The following is a 26,355-nucleotide window of genomic DNA, read 5'->3' on the forward strand; positions in this document are numbered from 1 at the left end:
TCATCATGGACTGTGGGCATTTGGCCTAAAAACAAAAATATCTGAAGAAAACTGACTTCTATGCTGAATGAAAATACGCAACAACCGGAAGTGACATCGGGGGAAGGAACCAAACAACGGATCGGTGGCATTGCAGGTTTTGGGCTGCGGGTTTTTTGTTTTTTGTCCTTTCTTGCGTGTAGCTTGAAGCATCGCAGTGACAAACGGAATAATAAATTGCCATGCATGGTTTTTGTGGACTTTCTGAACCGGAACTTAAGTGTGAACAACGGAACGTCCAAGCACAGTTTTCCCCGCCGCAGAGCCTGCTGGGTAATATGTTAACGTCGGAAACGCGTTGATTGGAGGTCCCCGCGTGTGGAGGTAAAAAGTAGAAACGTAATAAGACTCGGTAAAGACACATAGGTAAACGATGTTGCACGAGATGCTGAGGTCTTAGACGCTCGTGCAGTGTGTTAGTAATACTACTCAGTGTGTATTGTAGTGCTGTTACAAGTAGTGCTACAACTGCTGAATCTGAAAGTGTTTGCTTCAGGTTAAACTCAGTTTAAGCTTTATACAAAGAAAATGAACAAGACTCGTTTACATTGTTTTGTCTTTAATACATATATTTATAAATGTTCCCAACCAGGAAGTTAATAAAAATATTTATATTTGTTTGTGTGTGTGCGTCCGCGCGCGTTGTTTTCTATCGAAGTGGTTGCCCTGACCACAAGTCGGTCAAAAGAAAGACGCTTATTAATAAATATTTCGGTTTGAACCAAATCACCAGGTTAAAGGCTCATCATGATGTTTGTCGTGACATAATAATGCAACCTTCTCTGTGTCTGTCCACAGACATGTCCGCCTCTCTGGCAGCAAAGAGGGACAAGATCCAGAGAGAGGTGGAGGAACTGGAACGGAGTCTGTCTGTAACCAATGCTGAACTGGAGCTCCTAAGCAGCGGGACAGGTACCCATCTCTCTCTGTCTGTCTTTATCGCGCTCTCTGTTTGCTTGTCTCTAAATAACCTGCTATATCTCTGACTAGATGATGACTGTGATCGTGAAGATGTGGATACCCCAGCGGGACAGGTAGATCTCACAGTAAAACTGTGCATGAATTGAATGAGAGTTCCGACAAAGACACAAAATCTCTGTGTGTGTGTTTTCTTGCATTCAGTCTGCAGCAGGTCTGTTGGCTGAGAGAGAGAAAATCCAGAAAGAGATCCAGAACCTGGAGGAAGTGCTGGGACCACACAGTCCCATCATTGTTTCAGGTACCTCTCTCTGGCTGTCCTGCAGCATGTCTGTGGAGCCTGAATTTATTTATTTATTTTCACATAATCAGAAACTAATGAAAAAGTCACCATGCATTTTATCTGCTAAAATATAATTTACATCAAAAATGAGGAAGGAACCTTAAAGGAACCACACTGGGAACTCTGGTACTTGTTAGAGAATTTAAAAAGGCAAATAAATGTCTCCTGCTTTCTGTCTGGCAGATGATGATTGCAGCATCAGTGAGGAGGTAAGCGTCCATGTCCTTAAGCTGTCAGTACCTCTGTCAGTAACTGTGAAATAACTTTGTATAATTACACTGATTACAGAGTGACCTTGGCCTGTCACCGTCAGTGGACTCATGTCTTCAGATGAACCTCGTGTACCAGCAGGTGGTCCAAGAGACTCTGGACCAGCTGGAGAAACTACTAACACAAAACCAGAAGGAGCAGGTCACTACTAACACACACACAAATACTCAGTCAGTATTAATGCACACAACAGGTCAAAATACAGACATTAGAAGAGTATTAACACACAACCAGAGACATTAGGAGTGTTAACAGACAATCTCAGACAGCATGTCAGTACTAACACATGACTACAGACAGTAGGTCAGTGCTCATATTAAATGTTTTTGTTTGTTTGTTTGTTTGCTTGTTGTTTTTCTAATGCAGAAGGAGCTGGAAACTCAGCTGTCTGGACAGATCAAAGAGCCTTCCAAACAGCAGCCCACCAACTCCTCCTACCAGCAGCCAATGAAGATGTATCTAGGTCGCTTCCTAAAACCATACTTCAAGGATAAACTGACGGGACTGGTAAGACAAACATGCCCAACAACTGACACAGGGTTACTGTTACTGCAGCTGACCAATTAGGGGCTGTGTTTGTCTGTATGTCTTCAGGGTCCTCCAGCCAATCAGGAGGCGAAGGAAAAGGCGAGCAGGATTGCAGGATATCTCGATGACAAGAAGCTGAAAATAAAACGATGTAAGACAGTACAAACTCCCCCCCCCCCCCCCCTTTTTTTTTTTTTTTTTTTACCCAAAGTGAAACAAACCAAATAAATGTATATAAATAAATGAACATGATAGGTGCATTGTGACACTGTTTAGGCCTAAATACTAGCACTAGCATCTACTCATGCTCATGTAACTAAGACTAAAATGCTGATGTTTAGCAGGTGCATAATTTATGTAATCAACCTGATTTCAGTGATGTTTTTGCAGCACAAATATAAATTAAACAGAATCCATAACGATTTGCGAGTGATTTAAACCATACATTAAATTTGAAATGAATACAAAGAGCATCTCAAGTGCTCAAACACGCAAAAACATTTTAAACAAATTATTAAAAGTTGGGACATGGGCATGCAAATGTAATATGCTTTGTTAATATGCTGTATTTTGGACTATTTGTTTTGTTAAAATTGGTGGTTACAGTAGTGGATACTCATATTAAACATGGCCAAAGTTTCAACAAGGTCTGTAATCCTTATGAGCCAGAAAGCGCAGGCAGACTGCTCCACTTCAAGGTAGCTTTTTTTTTTTTTAAAAGAGAGAGCTGTAACCTGTGAATATAGAAACTTTTCTATCCTAGAGGCAGTCAAAAGAAAGGTATCTTAATGGGACTAGAGTTAAAACTGCTTGTTTTATTCTAATGAACTGAAGTCCCACTGAAGTTGCTGCACTGATAATAAATAAATAAATAAATAAGGATTATTTTCAACTGTCAGTCAAGAAAATTAGAGCCCAAAAACAACATTGAAGGGATATGAGCATAATAGGTCCTGTATAAGTTCAGACCATTTACCATTTTATCACCAAGTGGTGTTTGTCCCTTCAACATCTCCGATATCTGTGTCTTAGGGGAGAGCTGGCAGAAGACTCTCTTGATCCATGCAGTGTCTAGGGAGAGTCTGAGGAGACTCATCCAGCCCAAACTCTCAAAGTAACATCACGTGCTCTCATCTTTGTTTTTAATTATTATTGATATATATATATATTTTTTTACTTTACATTTTGTCTGCCTTGTTTTTGTGTCTGTGTTTGTGTGTTTCTCTTTCAGGGTGGACTACCTGAGTCAGAAGTTGCTCTCCGTAGAGGAGGCAGACAGGCAGCTAATCAGAGAGCAGATAGACAGTTTGGAGAGAGAAATCAACTTGCTCAGGTTAGCTGGATATCAATTTTGGACTTCAGTGTTCTTGCAGGGCCAGATGTGTCCATATTTATACCAGAAATGGGAATTGTCACATTATCAGGTAACATCGGAGAGCTCTAGAAGTCCAACAAACAGTTTACGGTCTATGTTGGCACAGCTGACAAATACCCTTAACTTAAAGATCATCTGAGAAGCTTCTTCAGCTCTGAGCTGAAGCCAGTGATTTACCAGAATGTTTTAGCTTGGTTCAGGTTTAGTTTAGTATGGTAAGAAACAAGTATTTAGAATAATGCTAGGCAGTTAACTTTTCTATTAGCCACTGCTACAAATATTGCTATCAATAGCTTTTTATTGTAACAGTCTAGTATGTTCAGCAGTTTAAAATGTAACGTGTATCTCATTCTCTGTTCTGAATGGTCAGACAGAAGAAGGAAGAGGAGCTGATTGGTGATCGATTTGAAGAATATGACTGGCAGAAAATATCCAACATTGATGTAAGTTTTGAAAAGTAATTAGTGAATCCGATGACGAATGCAAAAGTGACGGAGTGTTGAGGTGATCACTTCTTTTACCATCGTCCCCAGTTTGAAGAGACGAGGGATGCAGGGGACATCCGCTGTTTCTGGCAGAACTTCCTCCACCCGTCCATTAATAAGACTCGGTGGAGCCAGGAGGAGGTGCAGCAACTGAAGGAGATCAGCAGGAAACACGAAGAGAGACACTGGGAGATCATCGCTCAAGAGCTGGGGGTGAGCAGGAGGGAGCACTGTCTTTTTGTCTGAAATGTGTGTCTATTTTTGATCTCTCTCCCCTCCCCTCCCTCCCAGACTGGAAGAACAGCTTTCATGTGTCTTCAGATGTTCCAGCGTTTTGTCTCGGGATCATTAAAACGTGGCAGCTGGACTCCAGCTGAAGATGATTTGCTGAGAGAGCTGGTGGACAAGATGAGGATCGGGAACTTCATCCCATACACACAGAGTAATCACATCACACTGTTACATCAGTCCACCTGTCTCTCTGTCATTAATGAGGTGCATGTGCTTGTTTTACATGCCAACACTCTGAAACCTCTTCTGTTCCCAGTGAGTTACTTCATGGAGGGTCGTGACCCTGCACAGTTGATCTACAGGTGGAACCAAGTTTTAGACCCGAGCCTGAAGAGAGGGCCATGGACCAAGCAGGAGGATAAGGTACACAGAGGACTAAGTGGATACACCATAGCAGAGCCACATCAGTGTACAATCAGTAGTGTAAATAGTTCAGAGAGGAAGTACTTGTTTGTGTTCCTGTGATGAGATTCTGCTGCATAAGGTCCCAGTTTGGAACCTACTATGAGTGTTTTTTATATTTGCATATATATATTTGATACATATGATAACATCTAGTTACTGACCGGTCTTTGTCTGTCAGCTTCTGCTACAAGCTGTGGCTCGTCACGGAGAGAAGAACTGGTGGAAGATCAGGTTGGAGGTTCCCGGACGCACTGATGGAGGCTGCAGAGACAGGTAACACTTGACTGGAAGAACAGAACTGAGTTTGTCTGATAATCTGGGTCCTAGTTAAGATGTGTGTGGGGTTGCTTGCAGGTATTATGACTGTCTGAAGGCGGGGACAAAAAGAGGCCCATTCGACAGGAAGGAGAGAGAGCTGCTAGTGGAGCTGGTGGAGAAACATGGAGTCGGTGGGTCACAAACATGCCACAGAGCAGCATATTAAAAGCATGTTGCTGCAGCAGCTTTCACAAAAACACAAAAAATCTGAAATCACAAGCCCAAAATCTTTCCTGCAGCATCTTTTCTGTTTTGACTTATTAACCAAGGAACAGTTTTGACAACAGAATGAGAACATAAATCATTTTCATCAGAATATAAACATTACTGACAGTAGATTTTTATAAAGATTTTATAAACGTATACATCCATCCATCGGTCCGTCTTCTTCCGCTTATCCTGAGCCGGGTCACGGCAGCAGCCTAAGCAGAGAAGGCCAGGCCTCCCTCTCCCCGGCCACCTCCTCCAGCTTGTCTGGGGGAACATCAAGGCGTTCCAAGGCCAGCCGAGAGTTATAACCTTTCCAGCATGCCCTGGTTCTGCCCCAGGGCCTCCTCAATGGGACATGCGTGGAACACCTCACCCAGGAGGCATCCTTATCAGATGCCCGAACCACCTCAACTAGCTCCTTTTGATGTGGAGGAGCAGCAGCTCTACTCTGAGCCCATCCTGGGTGGCTGAACTCCTCACCCTATAAACTTATACAGTACTGTGCAAAAGTCGTTAGCAACCCCTTATATTTTGATAGGAAAATGGAAAGTCAGTACAGCAATAAATGGAAATATAGTATACAAGGCCAAAACAGAGTTTGTACACTTTGTAATTGGCCTTTGACCATCTTTATTCTTCAACACAGCCTAAAGTCTCTTTTTTCAGTGTTCTTCAGCTGTAGTTCTCCAGGCTCTTTGAAGAACATCCAGAGCTGTTCTATATTTCTACCCTTTGCTCGGTTCTCTGTGAAGATGATCCCACACTGCTTCAATAATGTTAATCTAGGGAGGCTAATCCATGACTGCCCCTGTTCCACACCACTGACTGAAATACCATGGTGGAGTCTCCAGTGTGGTTTATAGATGACATGTCTGTGAAGGTTCAGTCATCCAGGTCATCGTAGACTAAGGAGCTTGGAAAGAAAAGTGTCTGGACTTCTTTGAGTTGCTTGAAGACGTTTCACCTCTCATCCGAGAAGCTTCTTCAGTTCTAAGGATCAATTGGTGGGGAGTCCCAGATTTAAACCTAGTGGGAGTTTTCCCCCCCATAGATGACTGTAAACACTCACTGTTGTACCGCTCACTTGACCTTCCACACAGTGATAAATAAATATGTTTCCACTCTTTGTTTTTCTTTTTTTTTTCTTTTTTTTCTTCAGTGCCCTTCTTGTGTAATTTGGCATACCTCAGCTTTTTCTCCCCATTTCCCTTATTTAAGAACGGCCCTTTCATAGCAGCGTTCTTCTTTCTTTAGCTGCAGCATACAGCAGCCTCCTCCGTCACAACAACCCACTCTGTATCCTTCTTCACTACATCCATGGATGTTTTGTGGTCTTTCTCTTTTCCTCCTGCCTGGCAGCTCCACATTTAATATACTTTAGTGTGATCTGATACCATGAATCTTTAGCTAAATCTTCATCTGCACAGCCATTTTTTTTTTTATTAATATCCAATGAAAAATAAAACTCTGCACTAAACATTTAAGCAGCTGCAGTGACACACTCTGCTGTCAAGTGTTTGTGTGTTTGAACTCGTGTGTGTGTGTGTGTGTGTGTGTGTTTTTTGTTTTTTTTTTCTTTCAGGTCACTGGGCAAAGATCGCAGCTGAGATTCCCAACCGTATCGATGCTCAGTGTATGAGGACATGGAGGCAAATGGCCAAAGCTGCAGATGAGGTACATGACCTGTTGTCTTGGAGGGAGGGAAATGTTGGTGTTGTGAGAGGATTAACATAGCATTACCTGATTACAGTGGGGCAAAAAAGTATTTAGTCAGCCACCGATTGTGCAAGTTCCCCCACCTAAAATGATGACAGAGGTCAGTATTTTGCACCAGAGGTACACTTCAACTGTGAGAGACAGAATGTGAAAAAAAAAAAAAAAAATCCATGAATCCACATGGTAGGATTTGTAAAGAATTTATACGTAAATTAGGGTGGAAAATAAGTATTTGGTCAATAACAAAAATACAACTCAATACTTTGTAACATAACCTTTGTTGGCAATAACAGAGGTCAAACGTCTACTATAGGTCTTTACCAGGTTTGCACACACAGTAGCTGGTATTTTGGCCCATTCCTCCATGCAGATCTTCTCGAGAGCAGTGATGTTTTGGGGCTGTCGCCGAGCAACACGGACTTTCAACTCCCGCCACAGATTTTCTATGGGGTTGAGGTCTGGAGACTGGCTAGGCCACTCCAGGACTTTCAAATGCTTCTTACGGAGCCACTCCTTTGTTGCCCGGGCGGTGTGTTTTGGATCATTGTCATGTTGGAAGACCCAGCCTCGTTTCATCTTCAAAGTTCTCACTGATGGAAGGAGGTTTTGGCTCAAAATCTCACGATACATGGCCCCATTCATTCTGTCCTTAACACGGATCAGTCGTCCTGTCCCCTTGGCAGAAAAACAGCCCCATAGCATGATGTTTCCACCCCCATGCTTCACAGTAGGTATGGTGTTCTTGGGATGCAACTCAGTATTCTTCTTCCTCCAAACACGACGAGTTGAGTTTATACCAAAAAGTTCTACTTTGGTTTCATCTGACCACATGACATTCTCCCAATCCTCTGCTGTATCATCCATGTGCTCTCTGGCAAACTTCAGACGGGCCTGGACATGCACTGGCTTCAGCAGCGGAACACGTCTGGCACTGCGGGATTTGATTCCCTGCCGTTGTAGTGTGTTACTGATGGTGACCTTTGTTACTTTGGTCCCAGCTCTCTGCAGGTCATTCACCAGGTCCCCCCGTGTGGTTCTGGGATCTTTGCTCACCGTTCTCATGATCATTTTGACCCCACGGGATGAGATCTTGCGTGGAGCCCCAGATCGAGGGAGATTATCAGTGGTCTTGTATGTCTTCCATTTTCTGATGATTGCTCCCACAGTTGGTTTTTTCACACCAAGCTGCTTGCCTATTGTAGATTCACTCTTCCCAGTCTGGTGCAGGTCTACAATACTTTTCCTGGTGTCCTTCGAAAGCTCTTTGGTCTTGGCCATGGCGGAGTTTGGAGTTTGACTGTTTGAGGCTGTGGACAGGTGTCTTTTATACAGATGATGAGTTCAAACAGGTGCCATTCATACAGGTAACGAGTGGGGGACAGAAAAGCTTCTTACAGAAGACGTTACAGGTCTGTGAGAGCCAGAGATTTTCCTTGTTTGAGGTGACCAAATACTTATTTTCCACCCTAATTTACGAATAAATTCTTTACAAATCCTACCATGTGGATGCATGGATTTTTTTTTTTTCACATTCTGTCTCTCACAGTTAAAGTGTACCTCTGGTGCAAATTACTGACCTCTGTCATCATTTTAAGTGGGGGAACTTGCACAATCGGTGGCTGACTAAATACTTTTTTGCACCCCTGTACCTGTGTCTGTAATTCAGCTGGTGGTTCGGAAAAATTCGGACTTCTGGGATCTGGTCTGTAAACGAGATGAAACCAAAATAATCAAAGAATAGTTATAATATTAGGAAACATACCAAATGGTACTTTCATTACACTCCTTATGTTCATTTATTCATTTACTTTATTTAATGCCAGCTTAATCACTGGCAGAAGATAGAATTACAATATCAGCTACATAAATGAGCAATATTCACAAAAAATGTGACAACTGCTTAACTACTTAGGAACCATGGAAACTGAAACAATGACTCTTTTTAACTCTCTGAAAACAGAAATTAGGGTGTGCTAGAAAACCACAGAGGAAACGTGGGGGAGATGAGGAGAAGAAGAAGAAGGCTGCTAAAACCAACAACAACATCAGGAGACGCCTCAAGGCAATAAAAGAAGAAGTGATTAGTGAGGAGGAGGAGGAAGAGATGGCGATAGAATATATGGACAGTGATGATGAGAAGAAAAAGATGAAAAAGACAGAGGTACCAGAAGTGGAGAAACTAGTGGAAGTGCAAGAGGAGCAGAAGGAGGAGGAATTGGAGGAAGAATATACGTTCCCACCCATGCAGGAATGGATTCCAGTTGAAAGAGCCCAACCATTTACTTCCTTGAACTTTCGTCCAGTGGTGTTGGCTTCCTCCAACGAGTCTCACAATGACAAGTTAGTGCGATCAACCATTTTGGGGAAGTCTGGACGCTCTGTAATCATCGGCCCACCTCCCAGGGAGCTGCGATGGGAAGAACGCCACGACAGCGGCGCCATGATGATGGTGTCACCTGACCAGCTCCGAGCCCACTTGCACAATCAAGCACGGAGGTTTTACAGTAGGTCTAAATGTAAGACAAAAACTTCCCAAACCAGCAGGCCACTCTTTATGAAAGGAATGACTGGCCAGGGGGTAGACCTCATGCTTCAGGCTGCAGTGACACCATGGATTGGCAACCTGCTGATCCCAGCCAGCACCAAAAGAATGGCAGAAGATGTCCTGAGGGAGCGAGCAGAGAAGAAAGAGCTTTCTTCAACATCTGTCTTCACGTTGTTCCTCAAAGTCATGAATGTGGATGTCATGGGTTGTAAGGAGATGATAGAGCGGAGGCAAAGCGGGGTGACGTTAATAACTCCACCTTCCAATCCTCCTCCTGGCAAATTTAAAAATCCAAATACTGTGGCAGGAATACTTCAGCGAATGCATTTGGGCATGCAGGAGCCATCTCCGGCAGACAGGTGGTGCAGACAAACTCCTCCTCCTCAGCTGCACCCATCAATTGTTACTCAGGTGCCTCCTAACATCCGGACTCAAGTTGCTCCTTTGTCATTTCCCCAGCCTGCCTCAATTCCTCATTCTGACTCACAGCTGAATGCTGCTTTCTCTCGAGCTCAACACACATCTCGGCATGCAGAGGTCACTATTTCTCCATTTGCTCTTCCTGCTGCTTGTCAGAGGCAGACTACCACTCCAGTTTTTGTGGTCTCAACGCTCCAGAATGTCTCCTCTAGCTGTAACCAACAGGCTGTACCTTTGACCCAAAGCCTCACAGCCTCATTGCCCCCATTCCTTAATCAGCCTATTAGCCCCTCACAAACTGCTGTCCTCTCCCCTCCTGCCTGTTCCCGCCAACTTTGCCTTTCCCCCTCCACCCTAAATCTACCCAGAAAAAAGCAAACAGAGAATCACGAGAGTCAGAATGGGGTTGTACATGCAGGTGTGGAGGGAGAAGTTAGTATGAGCAAGGACAGAAAGAAGACGAATCTCAGTCAGAAGGCCAGAGCTCCACGCCAAGTCACTAAAGCAAAGGTAACATTTTCAGATTTCTCGCAATAAATGATTATACAGAAGTCACTATTTTTGCTTGTTTTCTAGTTGCTTTTATTACAAAAAATATTGTATTATTTATCTTTTAGACTGGGAGTATAACAATTAAAATGCTGCTTTCACTCATGCTCGATTTGTTCTACTTGCAAAGAGACTTAGAAACCATTATCGAGTGAGAAAAGTGTGCTGCAGGGGGGAAAAGGCCTTTATTGAGCCCAGTGGATTTTTTTTAAACTTATGTAATCTAATCATCTAGCCTTTACGAGTCCACCATAACCATGCAAACTTTCCCACACTATTAAGTATACCATTGCACTGCCTGCTATTGTTTGAACTTTTCAGTATTCTGAAAAAAATCCCAGAATTACCTAGAAATTATCGTTTAATATAATTTCAGTCATTGTCATGCATATGTTTCCAAAATATGAAACGACTCGTTCAGTTCAATGTTATTTGTATAGAATAGAATGGAATTCAACTTTATTGTCATTGCACATGTCACAGGTACAAGGCAGCGAAATTCAAGTCAGCTCTTCAGCAACTTCTACATACAGCTTATTTTCCCCTGGCATAATTCTTGAGTTTCTGCTGAAATTCTTCACCATTTTCTTCTTTGTTGCCAGAAGTTTAGCACACAGCATACCCACTCGGGACACGTCATGGTCTCACGATTTCCATTCTCATCAGAATGCCATATAGATCTTGCTGGCTCATCTCTGTCTTTGTTTTGTTTAGGCTAAAATAAAAAAGACGGCAAAGTCTGCTCCATTAAAGATGGCCAGTCCTCCCATCGAGCTGCTACCTCAGACTGTTCACTCCTCCCAAACCACACCTCCTACAGCTCATCCAGTTGATGTTATCCCTTCTTCATTAGTCACATCCCTTCGTCTCACACCGAATGACTCTTCAACTTCTGATAACCTGTCCTTCCCATCACGCCAGTCTGCCACGCCTTCCCACTCTGACGGAGCCATGTCTTCAACTCTAAACTTTAGTTTAGTCCCACTCCCCTCCAGTGTGACCAGCCAACATGCTGTTTCCTCCACTTCATGCCCAAACTCCAGCGACCACAACTACACATTTTTAACACCTAGCCCCACTGAGCATGGGTCTGACTTGAGTCAGCCTTGTCCTGTCCCAAAGCAGCCAGACAACAATGTTCCAGATGGCCAGGCCAGAGGAAAGAAAAGACAGAGGCAAGCAGCAGAAAAGCAGGAAGTGATGAGAAACGAGGACGACCAGTGTGTAGGCAGGACAAGTACAGGTGTGGACGGAAAGCGAATTCGAAAGCCGACTCATAAAGCCAAAGCTCTGCAGGAAGATGCTCAGGCCAAGGTAAGATTACTAGATTCTGTTCTTCATTCCTCATTTAGTCACATAATTACAACAACAATAGCAAAGCATGTACAGGTAGTGTAATCACCTAGTTGACTTTAAACGAGAGTTTCTTAGGTCTCCTTAAAAATCAAAATACCAAACAGCTGCCATCCAAACAGCTGCAAAAGATTTGAAGTTGACGAAAGCAGGAGACCGATGCTGCAGGTCATTAGCTGGTAGTTTTTATTAGCTGGTATCTGTCACCTCTTCAGCCTGTCTCCTCTGTGGTCTGTGTTTGCAGGCTGAAGCCAAGAAGAAAAAATCTTCTACCTCATCTCCTCGGCAGAAGCGTTCTCGCGGTGCTTGCTCTAAAGAGAAAGCGAGCACACAGACTCCAGTTGCTGCTCCGGTGCCCAGGTTGCATTTATGTCCGGGTCAGTCGATGTGGTTCATGACTCCTACAGGCCTGGTCCAGCTTTCGCAAGCCCCGTCCCAGGGCCTGGAGATGGCGGCAATAAACACTGTCCCTCCTTCCCCAGGGAGTAGTTTAAACCAACACACAGCCACATCACCTGTCCAGCTCGCCACCAGAGGCCTGCGGCCAATTGCACCTAAACTGTCCTCTGGGCCTGTACCGATAACCCTTCCAAATCAACCTCACCCACTTCCTGAGCCACCCGTTTGTAACCCAAGGCCTCTCGCCCCACCCTCAGTGCAGCCATCTGACCTAGACCATGGTCTCTACTCCCTCCCTTTTTGTCCCCCGCGGTCTTCCACTAACTTCTCACCGTTGGGCACAGTCAGAGTGGATGCCCCACAGTCCAGGCCACTGAGGAAGGAGGTGCTGGAGATCGACCCCTCTCTTATATTCGTGGAATCCCCAGCAGCCATAAATGACTGGTTAAGTGGGTCAGGAGGGGTGGTAGTACCAGGATTGAGCTTGTCCCTGCCCTACCTTCCACCCTTTGTCAGCAATCTGAGCATGCTCAGTAGATTGCTTTGTGCCAAGAAGTCCCTAACCAGGTCGTCCCTGCAGCTGGTGCGTGAGGGCAACAAATCCAGATGGCCCCAGACCAATTCCAAGCCTGACAGCAGCACAAAGAACGGCTCCAATGACCCTCCGCCTCAACCTCCACCAGACCTGCCGGACTCCACCTCAGACATCACACCCGCCGAGAAACACCCAGGTAACACACCATATGACCCGACAGCAGGTGGTGTCTCCTACGCTCTAAATTCTGTTGATAAAATATTAAGTGCTGGATGTTTAATAATTGGCAGTTTCCTCCAGAGACTTCAGGTTGTTCTGTTTGTTTGTGTCTCCCTGCAGCTTCCCCCGCAGCCACCCCTGTCAGCTCTGACCACCTGGAGCAGCAGGAGAAGAATGAGGAGGAAGAGGAGGAGGAGCTGGTGGCAGCAGTGCGTCAGCTGGTAGCTGAGCGTTTCTCAAATAATCCTGCCTACCAGTTGCTGAAGGCACGCTTTCTGTCTTGTTTTACTCTCCCCGCACTCCTGGCTACCATGCCACCAGTCCCAAAGGTTGAAGCCTGCCAGACCAATCAGGAAGAGGAGAAGGAAGAGGAGGTGGAGGAGGAAGGAGAAGAAGAAGTGGAGCTAAGGAAACTCAAAGAAATGGCAAAACTGAGGAGAGCTGAGGTGAGTTGCGTAGGTTATTCAGGTAGTTTCAACTTCTGTTTATATCACAGTAACACTGACTCTGGCAGCATTCAACTTACTGTGGGCACATATACGGTCATTTGGGAAACAAATTGTTAGCCCCAAATGCCACAAATTCGAGTTCTTCTCTGTAAGGTTTCTATACTTTTATCACATGATAGCAGAAATAGCCAGTTTCTTTATGTAGAAATCTGTCTAAATCTAAAGCAGGGATTTCAAACTAATTTTACATAGTGGGCCATATATAGCCCACTTTGCTTTTAGGTGGGCCGGACCAGTGAAACTAATTTGGTATTGTGTGGATAATAATTGGGCAGCACGGTGGCACGGTGGTTAGCACTGTTGCCTCACAGCAAGAAGGTCCTGAGTTCAATTCCACCATCAGGCCGGGGTCTTTCTGTGTGGAGTTTGCATGTTCTCCCCGTGTTTGCGTGGGTTCTCTCCGGGTACTCCGGCTTCCTCCCACCGTCCAAAGACATGCAGCTTGTGGGGATAGGTTAATTGGATAATCCAAATTGCCACTAGGTGTGAATGTGCGAGTGAATGTGAGTGTGAATGGTTGTCTGTCCCTGTGTGTTAGCCCTGCGACAGACTGGCGACCTGTCCAGGGAGTACCCCGCCTCTCGCCCTATGACAGCTGGGATAGGCTCCAGCGCCCCCCGCTTTATCAATAGGAAAAGCTGTAAAACTCCTCCCAACATCCCTGATCTAAAGGGGAAAAACAAAGAAAAGGATGGAAAAAGAACCTCATTAGTTTCAGTGTGGAAGTTGATGAAAGGACACAAGCTAAAGCAGCAGTGATGCTGTCATTTTGGCTGTATTTGCATGTAAAATGATCACTGAGTGAGAAAGTGCCCTCTGTGCCTCACAGAATAGAGGGAAGTTAGTGTGACTCACATTTGAGTATATTTTTCCTTGCGTGTCTGAGACAGAGAGTTGAAATAAGAAAGTGAATGTCATGCTGGCCACGTAATCCAGGCTGCGATAGCTCAAGTGTATTTAAAATAGGACCATGATAAAAACAAATCTGTGACTATATAGTACTAACAAAATGAACCAAAAAATGTAATTAATAGCAGTAATGGTTATTTTAGGAGTCACATAGTTGTAATTCTGCTGTTCATTAACTCTGGATTTCTGTAGAAAACACTGAAAATACAACAGCTGAGCAAAAATAATTCAATGTGGGTAACCCTGCAGTGACTCACGCAGTCGTGAAGTCTGATCACATCAAAATCCTGTGGTTCAGTAATCAGAACAGAGGCACAAACACACTGAGAAATTTTTGGTTTTGTCCACAGAAATCACTGCAGCTGCTGTGTGACAGCTCTGGAGCTTCAGCCAGTCACTTTTCAGGGATCACAGATGTCACCAGACCCACGTCGGACCAGACCTGACCAGACGAGCAGAAACTAAAGAAAACAGAAAAGGCACTTTCTGGGGAAAATGTGTTCATCTATACATTCAGGTCACATGTTCAGTTCCTCAGGTGAAAATGACTTTAGTATGTAATCGTTTATACATCTGTTTTTATATCTATGAAAACACTTTCCTGGGCGACTTCACAAACAGATACAATGTTCTGTTTTATTAGGTGCATTCAGGGACCCTCAAAATGCAACTTTTGAGTGCAGTGATGATGTTTGGAGGAGTTGGTTTTCTAAGAATGGGAAGCTTAGTTCTTACAGACTGAAGTGAGACTGATGTCTTTATAAAGGATGACTGTGGTCGGCAGGGAGTAAAAGGAACTGAGTGTTAGTGTTGAATATGTGTAGCAACTTAAGAATGAGTTCAAAACTCACTAAATTGCACTAAAAAATGTTTTTTTTGGTTTTGTTTTTTTGCTGCTGCTGCTGCTGCTGCTGAAATTTTTCAGCTTCTGTACACAAATGTTGTTTTATTTTCGAATAAAAAGGTTTGTTTGGAATGAAAAAGCATCTGTGTGTGTGCGTGCCTGTTATTGGAGACAGTGAGGACATGTCTTTTTGCCTCCTGTTTGTGAAATCTGCTGTGACTCTTAGACTTTCATTACTTCTTTTACATGTCCTTGTGTTGGTAAAATTTCAAGACTGAGACTGCTGCTGTGGCACAACTTCCTGTTTCAGTCAGATGATGCTTCCTGTTGGCTGGGAGTGATTCCCCTTCAGACTTCTCTAATCCTTCACTTCTTCCTCTTTTGCATATTTAACACTATAGAGAACTAAAGCTTCTGTCCATCTGTAATCTTTTTTTGTCATGTGGTTTAGGATTTGGACACACAATTTTATATGCACACTCGTAAGCTAACATTAAAACCACCCATTTAATATCATATAGGTCCCCCCCATGTCTCCAAAAGAGCTTTGACCCATGCCCAGAGAAGGGCTCAATAGTGTGTTCCTCCAGCCTCTGCTCAGTTTGGGGGGGCTTTGGGAGACCGCAGATGTTGAGGGGGGCCACATTATCATAGGGAATAGTGATTGGTCTGCAGCAATGTTTGGGTGGGTGGTAGATGTCAAGACTCGGGTTTTCACAACAGAAAACTAAATTATTACAAGGAGGGGGGAAAAGGCAAATTAAAAAATGATTATTAATGTTCACTGACTTTATTGAAAAAAGCACTTGTTGCTATCTAACATTCACACTCTGATCAACACATCAGGGCTAACTCGGGGTTCAGCCCAAGGATACTTTGGCATACAGATTGGAGCTGCCAGAAAATGAACTGCTAACCTACTTATAGACTATTTGTTTAAAAGAGTGCAGAAACAAGTCCGCTATGTACAAATGTAAGAGGTGAACTGCCAGAGGTTAAAAAAAGTAAGGTTACCCCAAAAAAATGTACTTTTAAGAATTAACAATGGAAGAGAGACCGAGACAGACCATCATAACACGTCTAAAAATGTAGGTCTGTCCTACAGAAAACTTGCAAAGAAAGTGTATGCCACAGGTGGCCAATTTGAGTCAAAAGTTTAGAATACATTTTGGCCTATAAATTAATTCCATGATTTCTTTTTTCACTCTAATTGCATATTTGTATTATGCTTTCATTTCAGAGTGCAATGAGACATTAAACAGCATAATTTTTAATAACAAACTGGAAAAATTGGGATTTTCTAAAACTTTTGACCGGTGGTGTGTATATAACAAAAGTAATGATTTTAAACAGCATTTTTTATTTTATTTTTTAAACAAATAGCAATTAAGATATTTTGATAAGATACATTACTATATTTAAAAAGTTGGGAAATTTGGGATTAATTAAAAAAGATCAATGCTCATTATCTTGCATGGTGGTCAGATAGTGTGCACTGTCACTTCACAACAAGAAGCTCTGAAGATCTTGGCCCTTTCTCCGTGTACCTGCGTGCACATTGCTTCCTCTCTCAGCTTCCTCCCACATTATAAGAATTTGGATCCATTTAGTCAAACAGTGGTAAAGTGCTGAATAATTGTCTAATCAAATCCATTCATGTCGAAGTGAGGCAAAACAGGTCATTTGCACGCATGCAGGAAGCTTTACTTTACTTCTCCACATTGCACTTACACATCCACTCTTGTGGTAACCTTATCAGCCAAATCCTACTTTAACCACTCATGACAGGTAAAGTAAGTCAATAAATTTTAAAAGGTTGATAGAGTGTAACTCAATAAGAGAAAAGTCACTCAAAAGAAAAGAGCTCAGTTTTTGTTTTTGTTTTTTAAAAAGTAAATTTAATGGAGCTTACTAAGTAAAAGTATTGTTTTTTTAATCTAATGAAATGGTTTTATAAACTTAAATAGAATAATATAATAAAAAAGTGTCTTAAATTATAGAATAAAAGTAGACACAGTGACCATGAGATGATGTTAAAGTTGGAAAGCATTGTGAGCATTACTGATGTTATAAAGTATTACCCAAGCAGAATGTGGACAGTCAGCTTGATCAGAAAGCTCAGTGCTAAACAGCTGTGACCTGATTGGTGTATTCAGATGAGCTGGAATCAGTCAGCTCAGAGTCAGTTAAATGAGGCGGAGACTGACAGTAAAACAAGAAGTGACCTCAACGATGTGTTCAGAAAATCAGAGGCAGATAGAGAGAAGCGGGTGTGTGGGACCAGTGTAACCAGCGTACTCAGTGTAGTCCTCAGTGTGCACAGTGGTGTGTTGTGTAGTGTGTAACGGCACGATGGATGGAGTGAGTGAGGATGACCTCTGTTGGCTCCAGCTGGATGACTTCAGGATGCTGCTCATCAAAACTATTGATCCTTCAAGAATCACCCCCTACCTCCGCCAGTGTCAGGTATGCTCTTGCTCCTGCCTCTTGTTCTTGCTACTCTCCTCTCTGCTCCTGTGGTTGTTGCTCCTCTTCCTTCCTGTCAGGTGGTGATAGGTTCATGTGTGGTCTACCTTATCAGGTAATCAGTGCTGAGGATGAAGAGCAGCTCTTCAATGACCCAGCGCTCGTCATCAGGAGGCGTAAAGTTGGTACGTTGGGTTTTTTTGTTTTTTTTAAACATACCAGATTGAAGCCAGTACAAACCTTTCAGTTAGTCCAGAAAGGCCTCCACGTGAACCTCCTGATCCACAAGGAGGAAAAAAACACAAAAAAACACAGCAATGTTTAATTAATTCATCTGAAATCTGGGTTCATGTAACTGCTGGGGAGAAGTAAATACTTGAAAAATTTAGCTGAAAGCACACATCTTCACTGTTCATCCTTTATACTGTCTATGAGTAAGATGAGTCTTTAAAACACATTCATAAATTACAAACGTCTCCTGGCGGAGAGGTCTAATTCAGTGACTTCCCATCAGCCTAGCTTACTTCTATCAGTAAAGCTGTATGAGACAAGATCAGAAATGTCTTAGAAACAAAACAAAGAGAGTTCTCACTCAGTGGCTGCTGCGTGTGGTCAGAATGGTCTAAAATACTAGGAAGTTGTAACAGTGTGGTTCCTCTACACCTTGGCAGGGTGTTGTTGACGTTAGTTGGCAAACCCACTTCCAGAGTTTTTCTGTTAAAAGAAACTGTAAGCATTTACTTAATCGGTTAGGTCATCATGAACAAAAATTAATTAGAAAAAAACAACCAAAAAGAAAACAACAGAGTGCGCATAACCTCACCAAATATAGATATTCATGGTGACATCTGAGTCACAGAAGTCAGACCATACTCACTTAGATTATGCCCTGTTCATGTTTAAAGAAGTGTTTGGTTGCCGTTGTTGTTCTTATACATGTCAACGTGGCCAAAACGGTCGCACTGACCCTTGGTGTCCCTATATAGATAGCACCATTATATATCAGCGTAATGAGTCTTGCATCCGCTGACCTTTGTTGTAACCTTTAATCTGTAGGGGCCCTACTGGACATTTTGCAGCGAACGGGAGTCAAAGGTTACACAGCTTTCCTGGAGAGTCTGGAACTGGATTATCCTCAACTGTATAGCCGGATCACTGGGAAGGAACCCAACAAGACCTTCAGCATCCTGATTGGTCTGTCTTCCTGACTGTTTGCCTGTTCAGATATTTTCATGTACTGATTATAAATTGATTCTGATCAGCTGTGTATTGCGTGTTCAGACACTGCAGGAGAATCGGGTCTCACTCAGTTCTTGATGTCGGAGCTCAGCCGCCTGCAGAGGGCACTGCAGGATGAGCGGAGGCGCCGCCAGCAGGCCTGCTCTGCTGCCAAGGATCAGGTTGGTTCAGCCACACTGTTACTGAGGAACAGAGCGAGATGGAAATTACACAAAAAACGTAATGTTCAATCGCTGTGTTCTCTCTTGCGCTTGTCTTCAGGAGGTGTGGTCTCGCCAGCAGCAGCTGAAAGACCGTGAGCTGAAAAAGCTGACTGAGCGCGTGCAGAAGGTGCGAGATGAACGGGAGCGGCTGAGTGAGGAGGTCAAGCAGCTCAGAGATCACAACTACAGTCTGATGGCTGACATCAACAGTCTGAACCAGGAGAAGAGCAACGCCCTGCTGGCCAACAGAGATCTGCAGATAGAGGTCAGCTAACGTGTGTCCATCTGACATGCTGCTGACCCGTACAGAGATAGAGCCTGACCTCTGACCTCTATGTGTGTAGGTAGAGCGCCTGAAACACACAGTGATGCGAGCAGAAAACCAGACTCGACTGCTGAGGCGACGAACACTGAGACCACTCCAGGTGGTACTGGATATCTAACACACACCCTTTTACCTTTTATCTGACCCTCACTACAGCTATGTATGAATTATTCAGCTTCGACTGTTGAGTGTTTTTAGTTTGAGCGCATACCTGCAGGTTACATTACATAACTACAGCCACATGAAAGAGGAAGATTTCACATGGCTTTGCAGTCCTGTGAAAAGCTAAGAAAATATCAAAATTCATGACTATACAATGAGAAAAAAAGACTGAATATGAATGCTTGTTTGGAAGGGTTGCCACGAGAAAGCATGGCAGCACAGCTTAGGTTTCCAAGGTTGCATGTGAAGAAACCACAACCACATCCTGTGGATAGAAACAACCAAAGTGGAGATGTTCGGCCGTAGCACACTGAGCAATGTTTGGTGAAGACCAAAACTTTCACATGACTGTTTCTGCTACTTTGCCTAGAATCTGCTTTTCACTACAATTTTGTTGCACTGGACTTGGTTTTAAAGGCAGTTTTCACAGCTACACTTTAACAAACAATTCAAACACCTTTCATGTGTTATCCCACATGAACTGATTAGTAGTGAAAAGTATTTCGCACACCTCTTATCCCAGACTACACTTCGGTTCTTTTTGCAGAGCTTAAAAACTGTTTAAAGGTTAAAAAACACCACTTAGATTAACGTGTTAACTTGTGTATTTCAGAGCAAGAGTCTAGCTTTGCCCACTGAGACCTTTTTCCACCCGGATAAAGTGGAGGAGCTGAAAGAGGAGAAACAGGAGGAGAAAAAGCAGGAGAAGAAGGAGGAGGCACCAAAGCAGCAGCAGCAGCAGCAGGAGAAGCAGGAGAGCAAAGCTCCTATGATGAACCTCCTCTCCACTGTGTTCAGACTGAGGAGAGAACTCCACAAAACAGAGGAGCAGAGAGCCAGGGTGAGGAGCACCGGTAGTTTCAAACAAGACTATAGCACATGGCTAACAGAATGCAAAGCCGCTCCCTTTAAGCAAATAAATATAATGCATTCAGGGAAATTTAAATTGTAGAATGTATCACATGTAATATTAGCATTTTGGCTGATTCCATTTAGTTTTTTGGGACCCTTAAGTGACCATATTTGGATTAGAGGGTGGAGTGTGGTCATGAGCTGTGGGTAGTGACCGAAAGAACGAGATCGCGAATACAAGTGGCGGAAATGGGCTTCCTCTGAAGGGTGGCTGGCCTCTCCCTTAGAGAGGATGAGAAGTTCGGCCATTCGGGATGGGCTCAGAGTAGACTTGCTGCTCCTCCACATCAAAATGAGCCAGTTGAGGTGGTTCGGGCATTTGACAAGGATGCCCCCTGGGCGCCTCCTGTGCGAGGTTTTCCGAGCATGTCCCACTGGGAGGAGGCCCCAGGGCAGACCCAGGACACGCTGTCGAGATTATATCTCTCAGCTGGCCTGGGAATGCCTTGGTGTTCCCCCGGATAAACTGGAGGATAAGTTTCAAGATAAGTGTAATCTCTGAGATGTTCCTTGTGATGAATCATTACTTTTGTCATATTTTCAGCGATATGTGGTTTTAGGTTGAGTTTAGTTAGTAGTGAATGTGCACCATGGTGTTTCTGAGCAGCAGCATTGCTCATGCCACAGTAAAAGGATGTTTTATTGGAGCAAAGAGTAGCAGGAAATCCACATGCATGCTTCTATTTGATGTCAATCCCTCGAGTGTGTCATGTGTCAGCTATCAAGTGCAACTGCTGGAGGCTGTATGTGTGTGTGTATGAATCTCATTCTTGGTTTTGCAAGCCTGAATGCGTTTGTTTTCAGACTTTGGAGGAGAAAGAGGAACTGGAACTGCGCTGTGCTCAGCTGAAAGGAGATGCCAAGATCTACCGTCAACAAAACAAGCAAACCCTGAGACAGCTGGAAGAGGTGATCAGGGAGAGAGAAAAGGTGAGGAGCCTGAGAAGGGATAAGAACGGGAGGTGGGGCAGAATGTTGGTGGGTGTTAACTCTGGTCGGTTCTTCAGGCGCTGTCATCGCAGTCAGAGAAGCATGAGGAGGCACGGGTACTCCTGCAGGAGAAAGACCAGTACAGGGAGCAGGTCAGAAAGCTGACTGAGCAAATAGACAGGCTGGAGCTTCTGCTGCTGAGGTCACAGGGGGAGGAGCTACAGCTGAGGACACGCCTCCGCAGAATCACTTCCAACTCTCATCAGGTGAGGAGCAGCTGGAGGAGCTGGAGGAGGAGGGATTTTATGAAGGTGAAGTATTGAGGTAATAACACCGGCTTCTGTCCTCAGTGTGAAAGGAGTGTGAGCAGCGAGGAAGAGGAGGAGCCTCCAAAGAGCACTGCTAAAGGTCAGTCATGTCATGTGATGAGATGACACGGGGTAATGTGAGGTGATGTCATGTGCAGTGGTTTTGTGTGAACAGGCAGCAGTGAGGAGGTTCGCAGCGGGACTTCGGGGGAGAACGACGAGGCTCAGCGGCAGCAGAATGACTCTTCAGGAGAAATCGTCGAGCCTGGCTTCAAATCCAGTAATACTGTATCATGGGTAATTTCTACGTGCCTTATTCACACTGCTAATTTAACTCATGGTGTTTGGAAGAGACTTCAAAGCCTGTCTGTTCGTCTACAGGAGGAGGAGCAAGCAGAAGTCTGTTTTAGAGGTCGTTCAAACTTTGTTTACCGCAGGTTAGTACTGGCTTTTTAAAACTTTATTTCTATACATCTGTACATGCATACAGTGTGAGTATGACTGTGTTCTTATTTCCAACAGGAAGCGAGCCCTCAGGTCAAAGCTCAACAGTACAGACTATATAGCCTGTAACCTCGACGACAGCAGCGACATCACCGACTCTGACTGATGTGACGCCATGAATGTATTTAACGTTAAATGCATGGCATATTTTTTACCAACCTGCAGCTCAAAGTGCTCCATATGGCAACACCAAAACAACTCTAAGAAGCAGCATTTAAGTTTTACTTCAGACAAATTAAGACAACATATAGCTGTTTATTTTTAACACAAGAATTCCTAATAGGACTTAAAGAAAAGAAATGTAAACTTAATAGCAACAATACATCACAACTGTCAACCTAAAAACTGAAGGCCAGATTTACTGAAGGATGCAAGATTGTGTGATGCTGCATTTGCAAAAGTGCAGAGATGGGAGAGGAAATTCTGCATCTCACTTGTTAACGTCGCTCATTTAAAAACTAGATCCAGCCAGTTTATTTCAGTAATGAGAAATGAACCAAGAGCAGCACAACCTATTGAGTCAAAAGGAGCCGAACTGATGAACCTGATGAGGGTTTTGTGCTGCTGCAGACCGTTAGAAAATCTGGCCCTAATGGGAGTTGACAGAGGAAGCAGTATGTAGAAATTTTGTAGCAGACGATTGGTCACGAGTAGACGTTCCAGCTTCAAGCTGCTTAGGTACGTCGCTGAGGTATTTACCACCCTTTCATTTGTGAATTAGCAGCATCTTTGGATTCACCGGCAGTCATTTAAAACGCTCAGCTTGAAGTTGAGAAAAGTTTAACTCAGACCCGCCCACTGCGCATCGCCAAAGGTTATTTCATCTTGACATAACTTAATTTCATTGACTTTCTATTATCCCTGGTGGTCATGTCACTTCTAGACACTTTTCTGGATTCCCCTTATAACTATAATATATGTATTAATATTTCACATTAAACGCGGGAAATTTTCCTTTAAAATCATTGACAGAGATCATAATTATGATATAACGAGGTGGGATATTCCACAGTTAAGGCGTATCAAAACAGAAGGTGCTTTCACCTGGTGTAGAAGATGGATGCACCCAATGAGACATCACTTCTAGGTTGGTGAAGCCTTCAACTGAGCATTTTGATGAAAAAAACCCCACAAAAACAAATGCCACGTGCTCATTGGCTGACAACTTGTGATTTTCTTATTGATTTTTACACAACTGGAAGTCTTTTTGCAACCAGAGAAGTCGCCCCCTCCTGGCCATTAGAAATAATTCAGGCACTTTCATGAAGATTTGTCCAACTTTAACATACAGTCTATGGAATGGACACATTTATTGCTTTTCCCATAGTTGACAATTCCACAAGAAATGACTCTTACTGATGCTAAAAACTTTGTTCCTAACAAAATTGTTGTGTCCAAAGTTGAAACCACTGCTACTGGTGACTATGGGAAGGGCAAATGCAGCTTACAGATTCGGTCTGCCATGATTTTCACCAAGTCAGAATTGGCTCTGCACTGGCACTGTTTCTGGTAGCACACTAGTTAAACTAGTGTCTATGATGTATGTAGTTATGTGATCAGTGAGAAGAGCGATGAGAAGATGCGGTATGTTGGGTTGATGCAGAGATGTAAAGTTGTACATCCTATGGTTTCTAGTTATTTTAAATAATCTTTCCAAGTTAAAGCATGAAAGCTTTAACTTTACATGCCATTGCTCTCTGAGATACGATCCCAAAGACAAAAAGAACTCTCCGCCTGCTAAATAAGATTTCAACTCAGGAAAAGCACAGAAAGACCAGACCATGACCAAACAGTGGATCCAAATCTGCTCAGATTTCTAAAAATTGACAGAGCTTTCAGTTTCCAATTGAATCTGAAGTTGGCTTTTTCTTCACCTAGAAGTAAATTTTTTCACTGTAACATTTCATGCTCTGAAATCAGGAAACTTGCAGTGTTTGTCGAAATGATTTGTTTTGTTCAATACAAAAAGTGCTACCTGGAAGCCGGAGAAAATCTCAGATTCCAGACTCTGATACTTCATTTAGACTTTGCTACATATTAATTGAATTGTTATTATAAATAATGAAGCGATGCTTAGTATACAGTATTTACTTTGTATAAGTAGGCTTGACATCAGCGGCTGTGAACCTGGAGGTTGTTGTTTTTGTTCTTGTTTCTTTCACTAGCTTTAGGGAGAGATCCTGGTTTAAAATATGATTTGAAATTGAAACTGGTCTCACTTTACTATTTTGATGAATGTTGCTGGACACCAAAATCATTATGTCTGCAGAATGCAGTTAGCGTGTCTTATCTGCTATGATTGAATACATAATGCAACATAAATGCTATAAAATTATAATTGATATCATTACCATTATTTTAAACACAAATTATTGACATTATAAAACCAATTAAAACTTTACTAATGGCTTTTAAAAATTCTTAATTAAAAATTACAATTAACTTTGAATAATTAGGTACTGAAGGTAAATTAAATAGGTATTATTTATTAACAATGTTTATTTTTCTTTTTTTTTGTCTGAATGTCACTTTCCATGGCATTCAAACACCCCAATAACCCATATTTTTTTATTGATGACTTTTGTTGCAGTGTACATAATCTGATTTTTCTTCTTTACTTCTGTCTATATGTAATTTACAGTGTGGCTTGTCTTTATTATGAACATGATAAAAGTTTCAAATAATGACAGTGATGTGTAGAAGTAATGCCTGCGAGCCAAAGTTCTGGATTATGTTTTCAGCTTCCTTTTTTCTTTTTCTTTTTTTGGCTTCCATCACAAACTGATGTCAGCTTGTCACAAATTTATTTATATAGTAACCTGCAGCAGGTACAGAATGCCTACAAACTACAGACAGTACAGATCATCAGCACAGGCGCTGCTCTTCAGAAGGCCTCCAGAAGCCGTTGAAACAGGGAGGCTCAGTCTTTTTGAGAAGGAAGAACTTAAATAAAATTAAACAAAAAAAAAGGTGATCTTGTAGTGGAAACCCAGAATAAAAACATAGAGCCAAGCATGAGCAGAACAGGCAACCAAAATAATCTGATTTCATTTTTGTGAAGTTTGATTTAAGAACTTTGTTAAAATTCATTTTACTGTGGGATTTAAAGAATTTATAAATTGAGCTTGATGTCATAAAACATTTTTCAAAACTCTCAGTTTCTTGTTATTCCTATTTAATTTCTTAAAAGTTTGATTTTTGTATGAAGTGTTGTGGATGTTAAATTATTAGAATCAGGATATAACTTTTGTTTTGTTTTGCCCAGAAGAACATATTGTATTTTTGTCTTTTTTCAGTATTTAATCAATCAAGAAGATTAATTTTTCTATTTAATTAGCAGCAAATGTTCAATAAAGCACAGTTAATCACTGAGGGAGAGAATATGATCAGCTCTTGCACTGATTTTTCAGTTTTCTTCTATTGCTGATGAATTTTCAGATTTTGACAGGTGATCCAATATTTTCTTCAGAGCTCCTGATCTCTCCTGATAGAGTGAATCTCCTCCACCTCAGGATATCTGACAGTAAGGCTCCTGCTCCGCTTTACAGCTCCTAATTTTAACAGGAGTCTGTATGACTCGCTTCTGGAGCCAGCCTCAAGAGGTCATCGGAGGTGTTTTCTTCACAATTCCATGGAGAGGTGGTGTGGAGGGTCAGAGGATCTTTTGTTTTTCACTCTCTGGTTTTGGAGACCAGCAAAGTTTACTCTCCAGCTTTTTATGTTCACTTTCAGCTACATTTTGGAACAGTAATAACTACAGCATGTAGTATTTCAGCTACAGTAGGTTTGCTTTCTAGCAATTTTCAAATAATTTACATAAATGTGAAAAAAAAAATGAAATACAGAACTGATGAGTGACACAGTCTGAAGAAAAGGTCAACTGGAGCTGAGCTCTTTGAGGAACCTCAAACTGGATGTTAGGACTTTATTGTTTTACTGCAGTTTGAGGAACCATCTCGACACATGGACGAGGTCGCGGTGCTTCCGTTTATGACAATGTTTATTTAAAGGGACAGTTGGCCCAAATAACTAAAGCTGTGTTTTTCTCGGTCTATCGCTTTGGTTGTCCATACTGGCTTTAGGTGCTTCGGTGCTACTTGCGTTTTACCTTCTTTTTACTCCTTCA

The 26,355-nt window shown here is 42.7% G+C and overlaps 2 protein-coding genes across 3 annotated transcripts; both read left to right on the plus strand.

Moving 5' to 3' along the window:
- The first annotated feature begins 26 nt into the window (after positions 1–26).
- snapc4 (small nuclear RNA activating complex, polypeptide 4) lies at positions 27–15,322 on the plus strand. 2 transcript variants are annotated; one of them, XM_082555938.1, is made up of 22 exons: positions 27–363; positions 838–951; positions 1,030–1,073; positions 1,162–1,258; positions 1,484–1,509; positions 1,589–1,711; positions 1,937–2,077; positions 2,165–2,249; positions 3,131–3,212; positions 3,330–3,431; positions 3,844–3,916; positions 4,007–4,171; positions 4,250–4,400; positions 4,506–4,612; positions 4,833–4,927; positions 5,009–5,103; positions 6,765–6,856; positions 8,859–10,373; positions 11,127–11,726; positions 12,010–12,895; positions 13,039–13,364; positions 14,687–15,322. In XM_082555938.1, exons 2-22 carry the CDS (start codon positions 840–842, stop codon positions 14,780–14,782), a joined length of 5,013 nt encoding a protein of 1,670 aa, XP_082412064.1. In that variant the 5' UTR covers positions 27–363; positions 838–839; the 3' UTR covers positions 14,783–15,322. The 2 variants fall into 2 exon arrangements, with proteins under 2 accessions (XP_082412064.1, XP_082412065.1); XM_082555939.1 differs by lacking the exon at positions 27–363 and adding an exon at positions 422–535.
- Positions 15,323–17,395: 2,073 nt separating this feature from the next.
- card9 (caspase recruitment domain family, member 9) lies at positions 17,396–25,386 on the plus strand. The gene is made up of 13 exons (XM_082556181.1): positions 17,396–17,646; positions 17,762–17,831; positions 18,703–18,840; positions 18,928–19,046; positions 19,147–19,353; positions 19,433–19,513; positions 20,189–20,416; positions 21,292–21,417; positions 21,495–21,683; positions 21,768–21,825; positions 21,901–22,022; positions 22,107–22,162; positions 22,248–25,386. Exons 1-13 carry the CDS (start codon positions 17,533–17,535, stop codon positions 22,333–22,335), a joined length of 1,596 nt encoding a protein of 531 aa, XP_082412307.1. The 5' UTR covers positions 17,396–17,532; the 3' UTR covers positions 22,336–25,386.
- Positions 25,387–26,355: the final 969 nt, after the last annotated feature.

The sequence above is a fragment of the Aulonocara stuartgranti genome (assembly GCF_965226115.1).
Source record: "Aulonocara stuartgranti genome assembly, chromosome: 12".
Lineage (NCBI taxonomy): Eukaryota > Metazoa > Chordata > Actinopteri > Cichliformes > Cichlidae > Aulonocara > Aulonocara stuartgranti.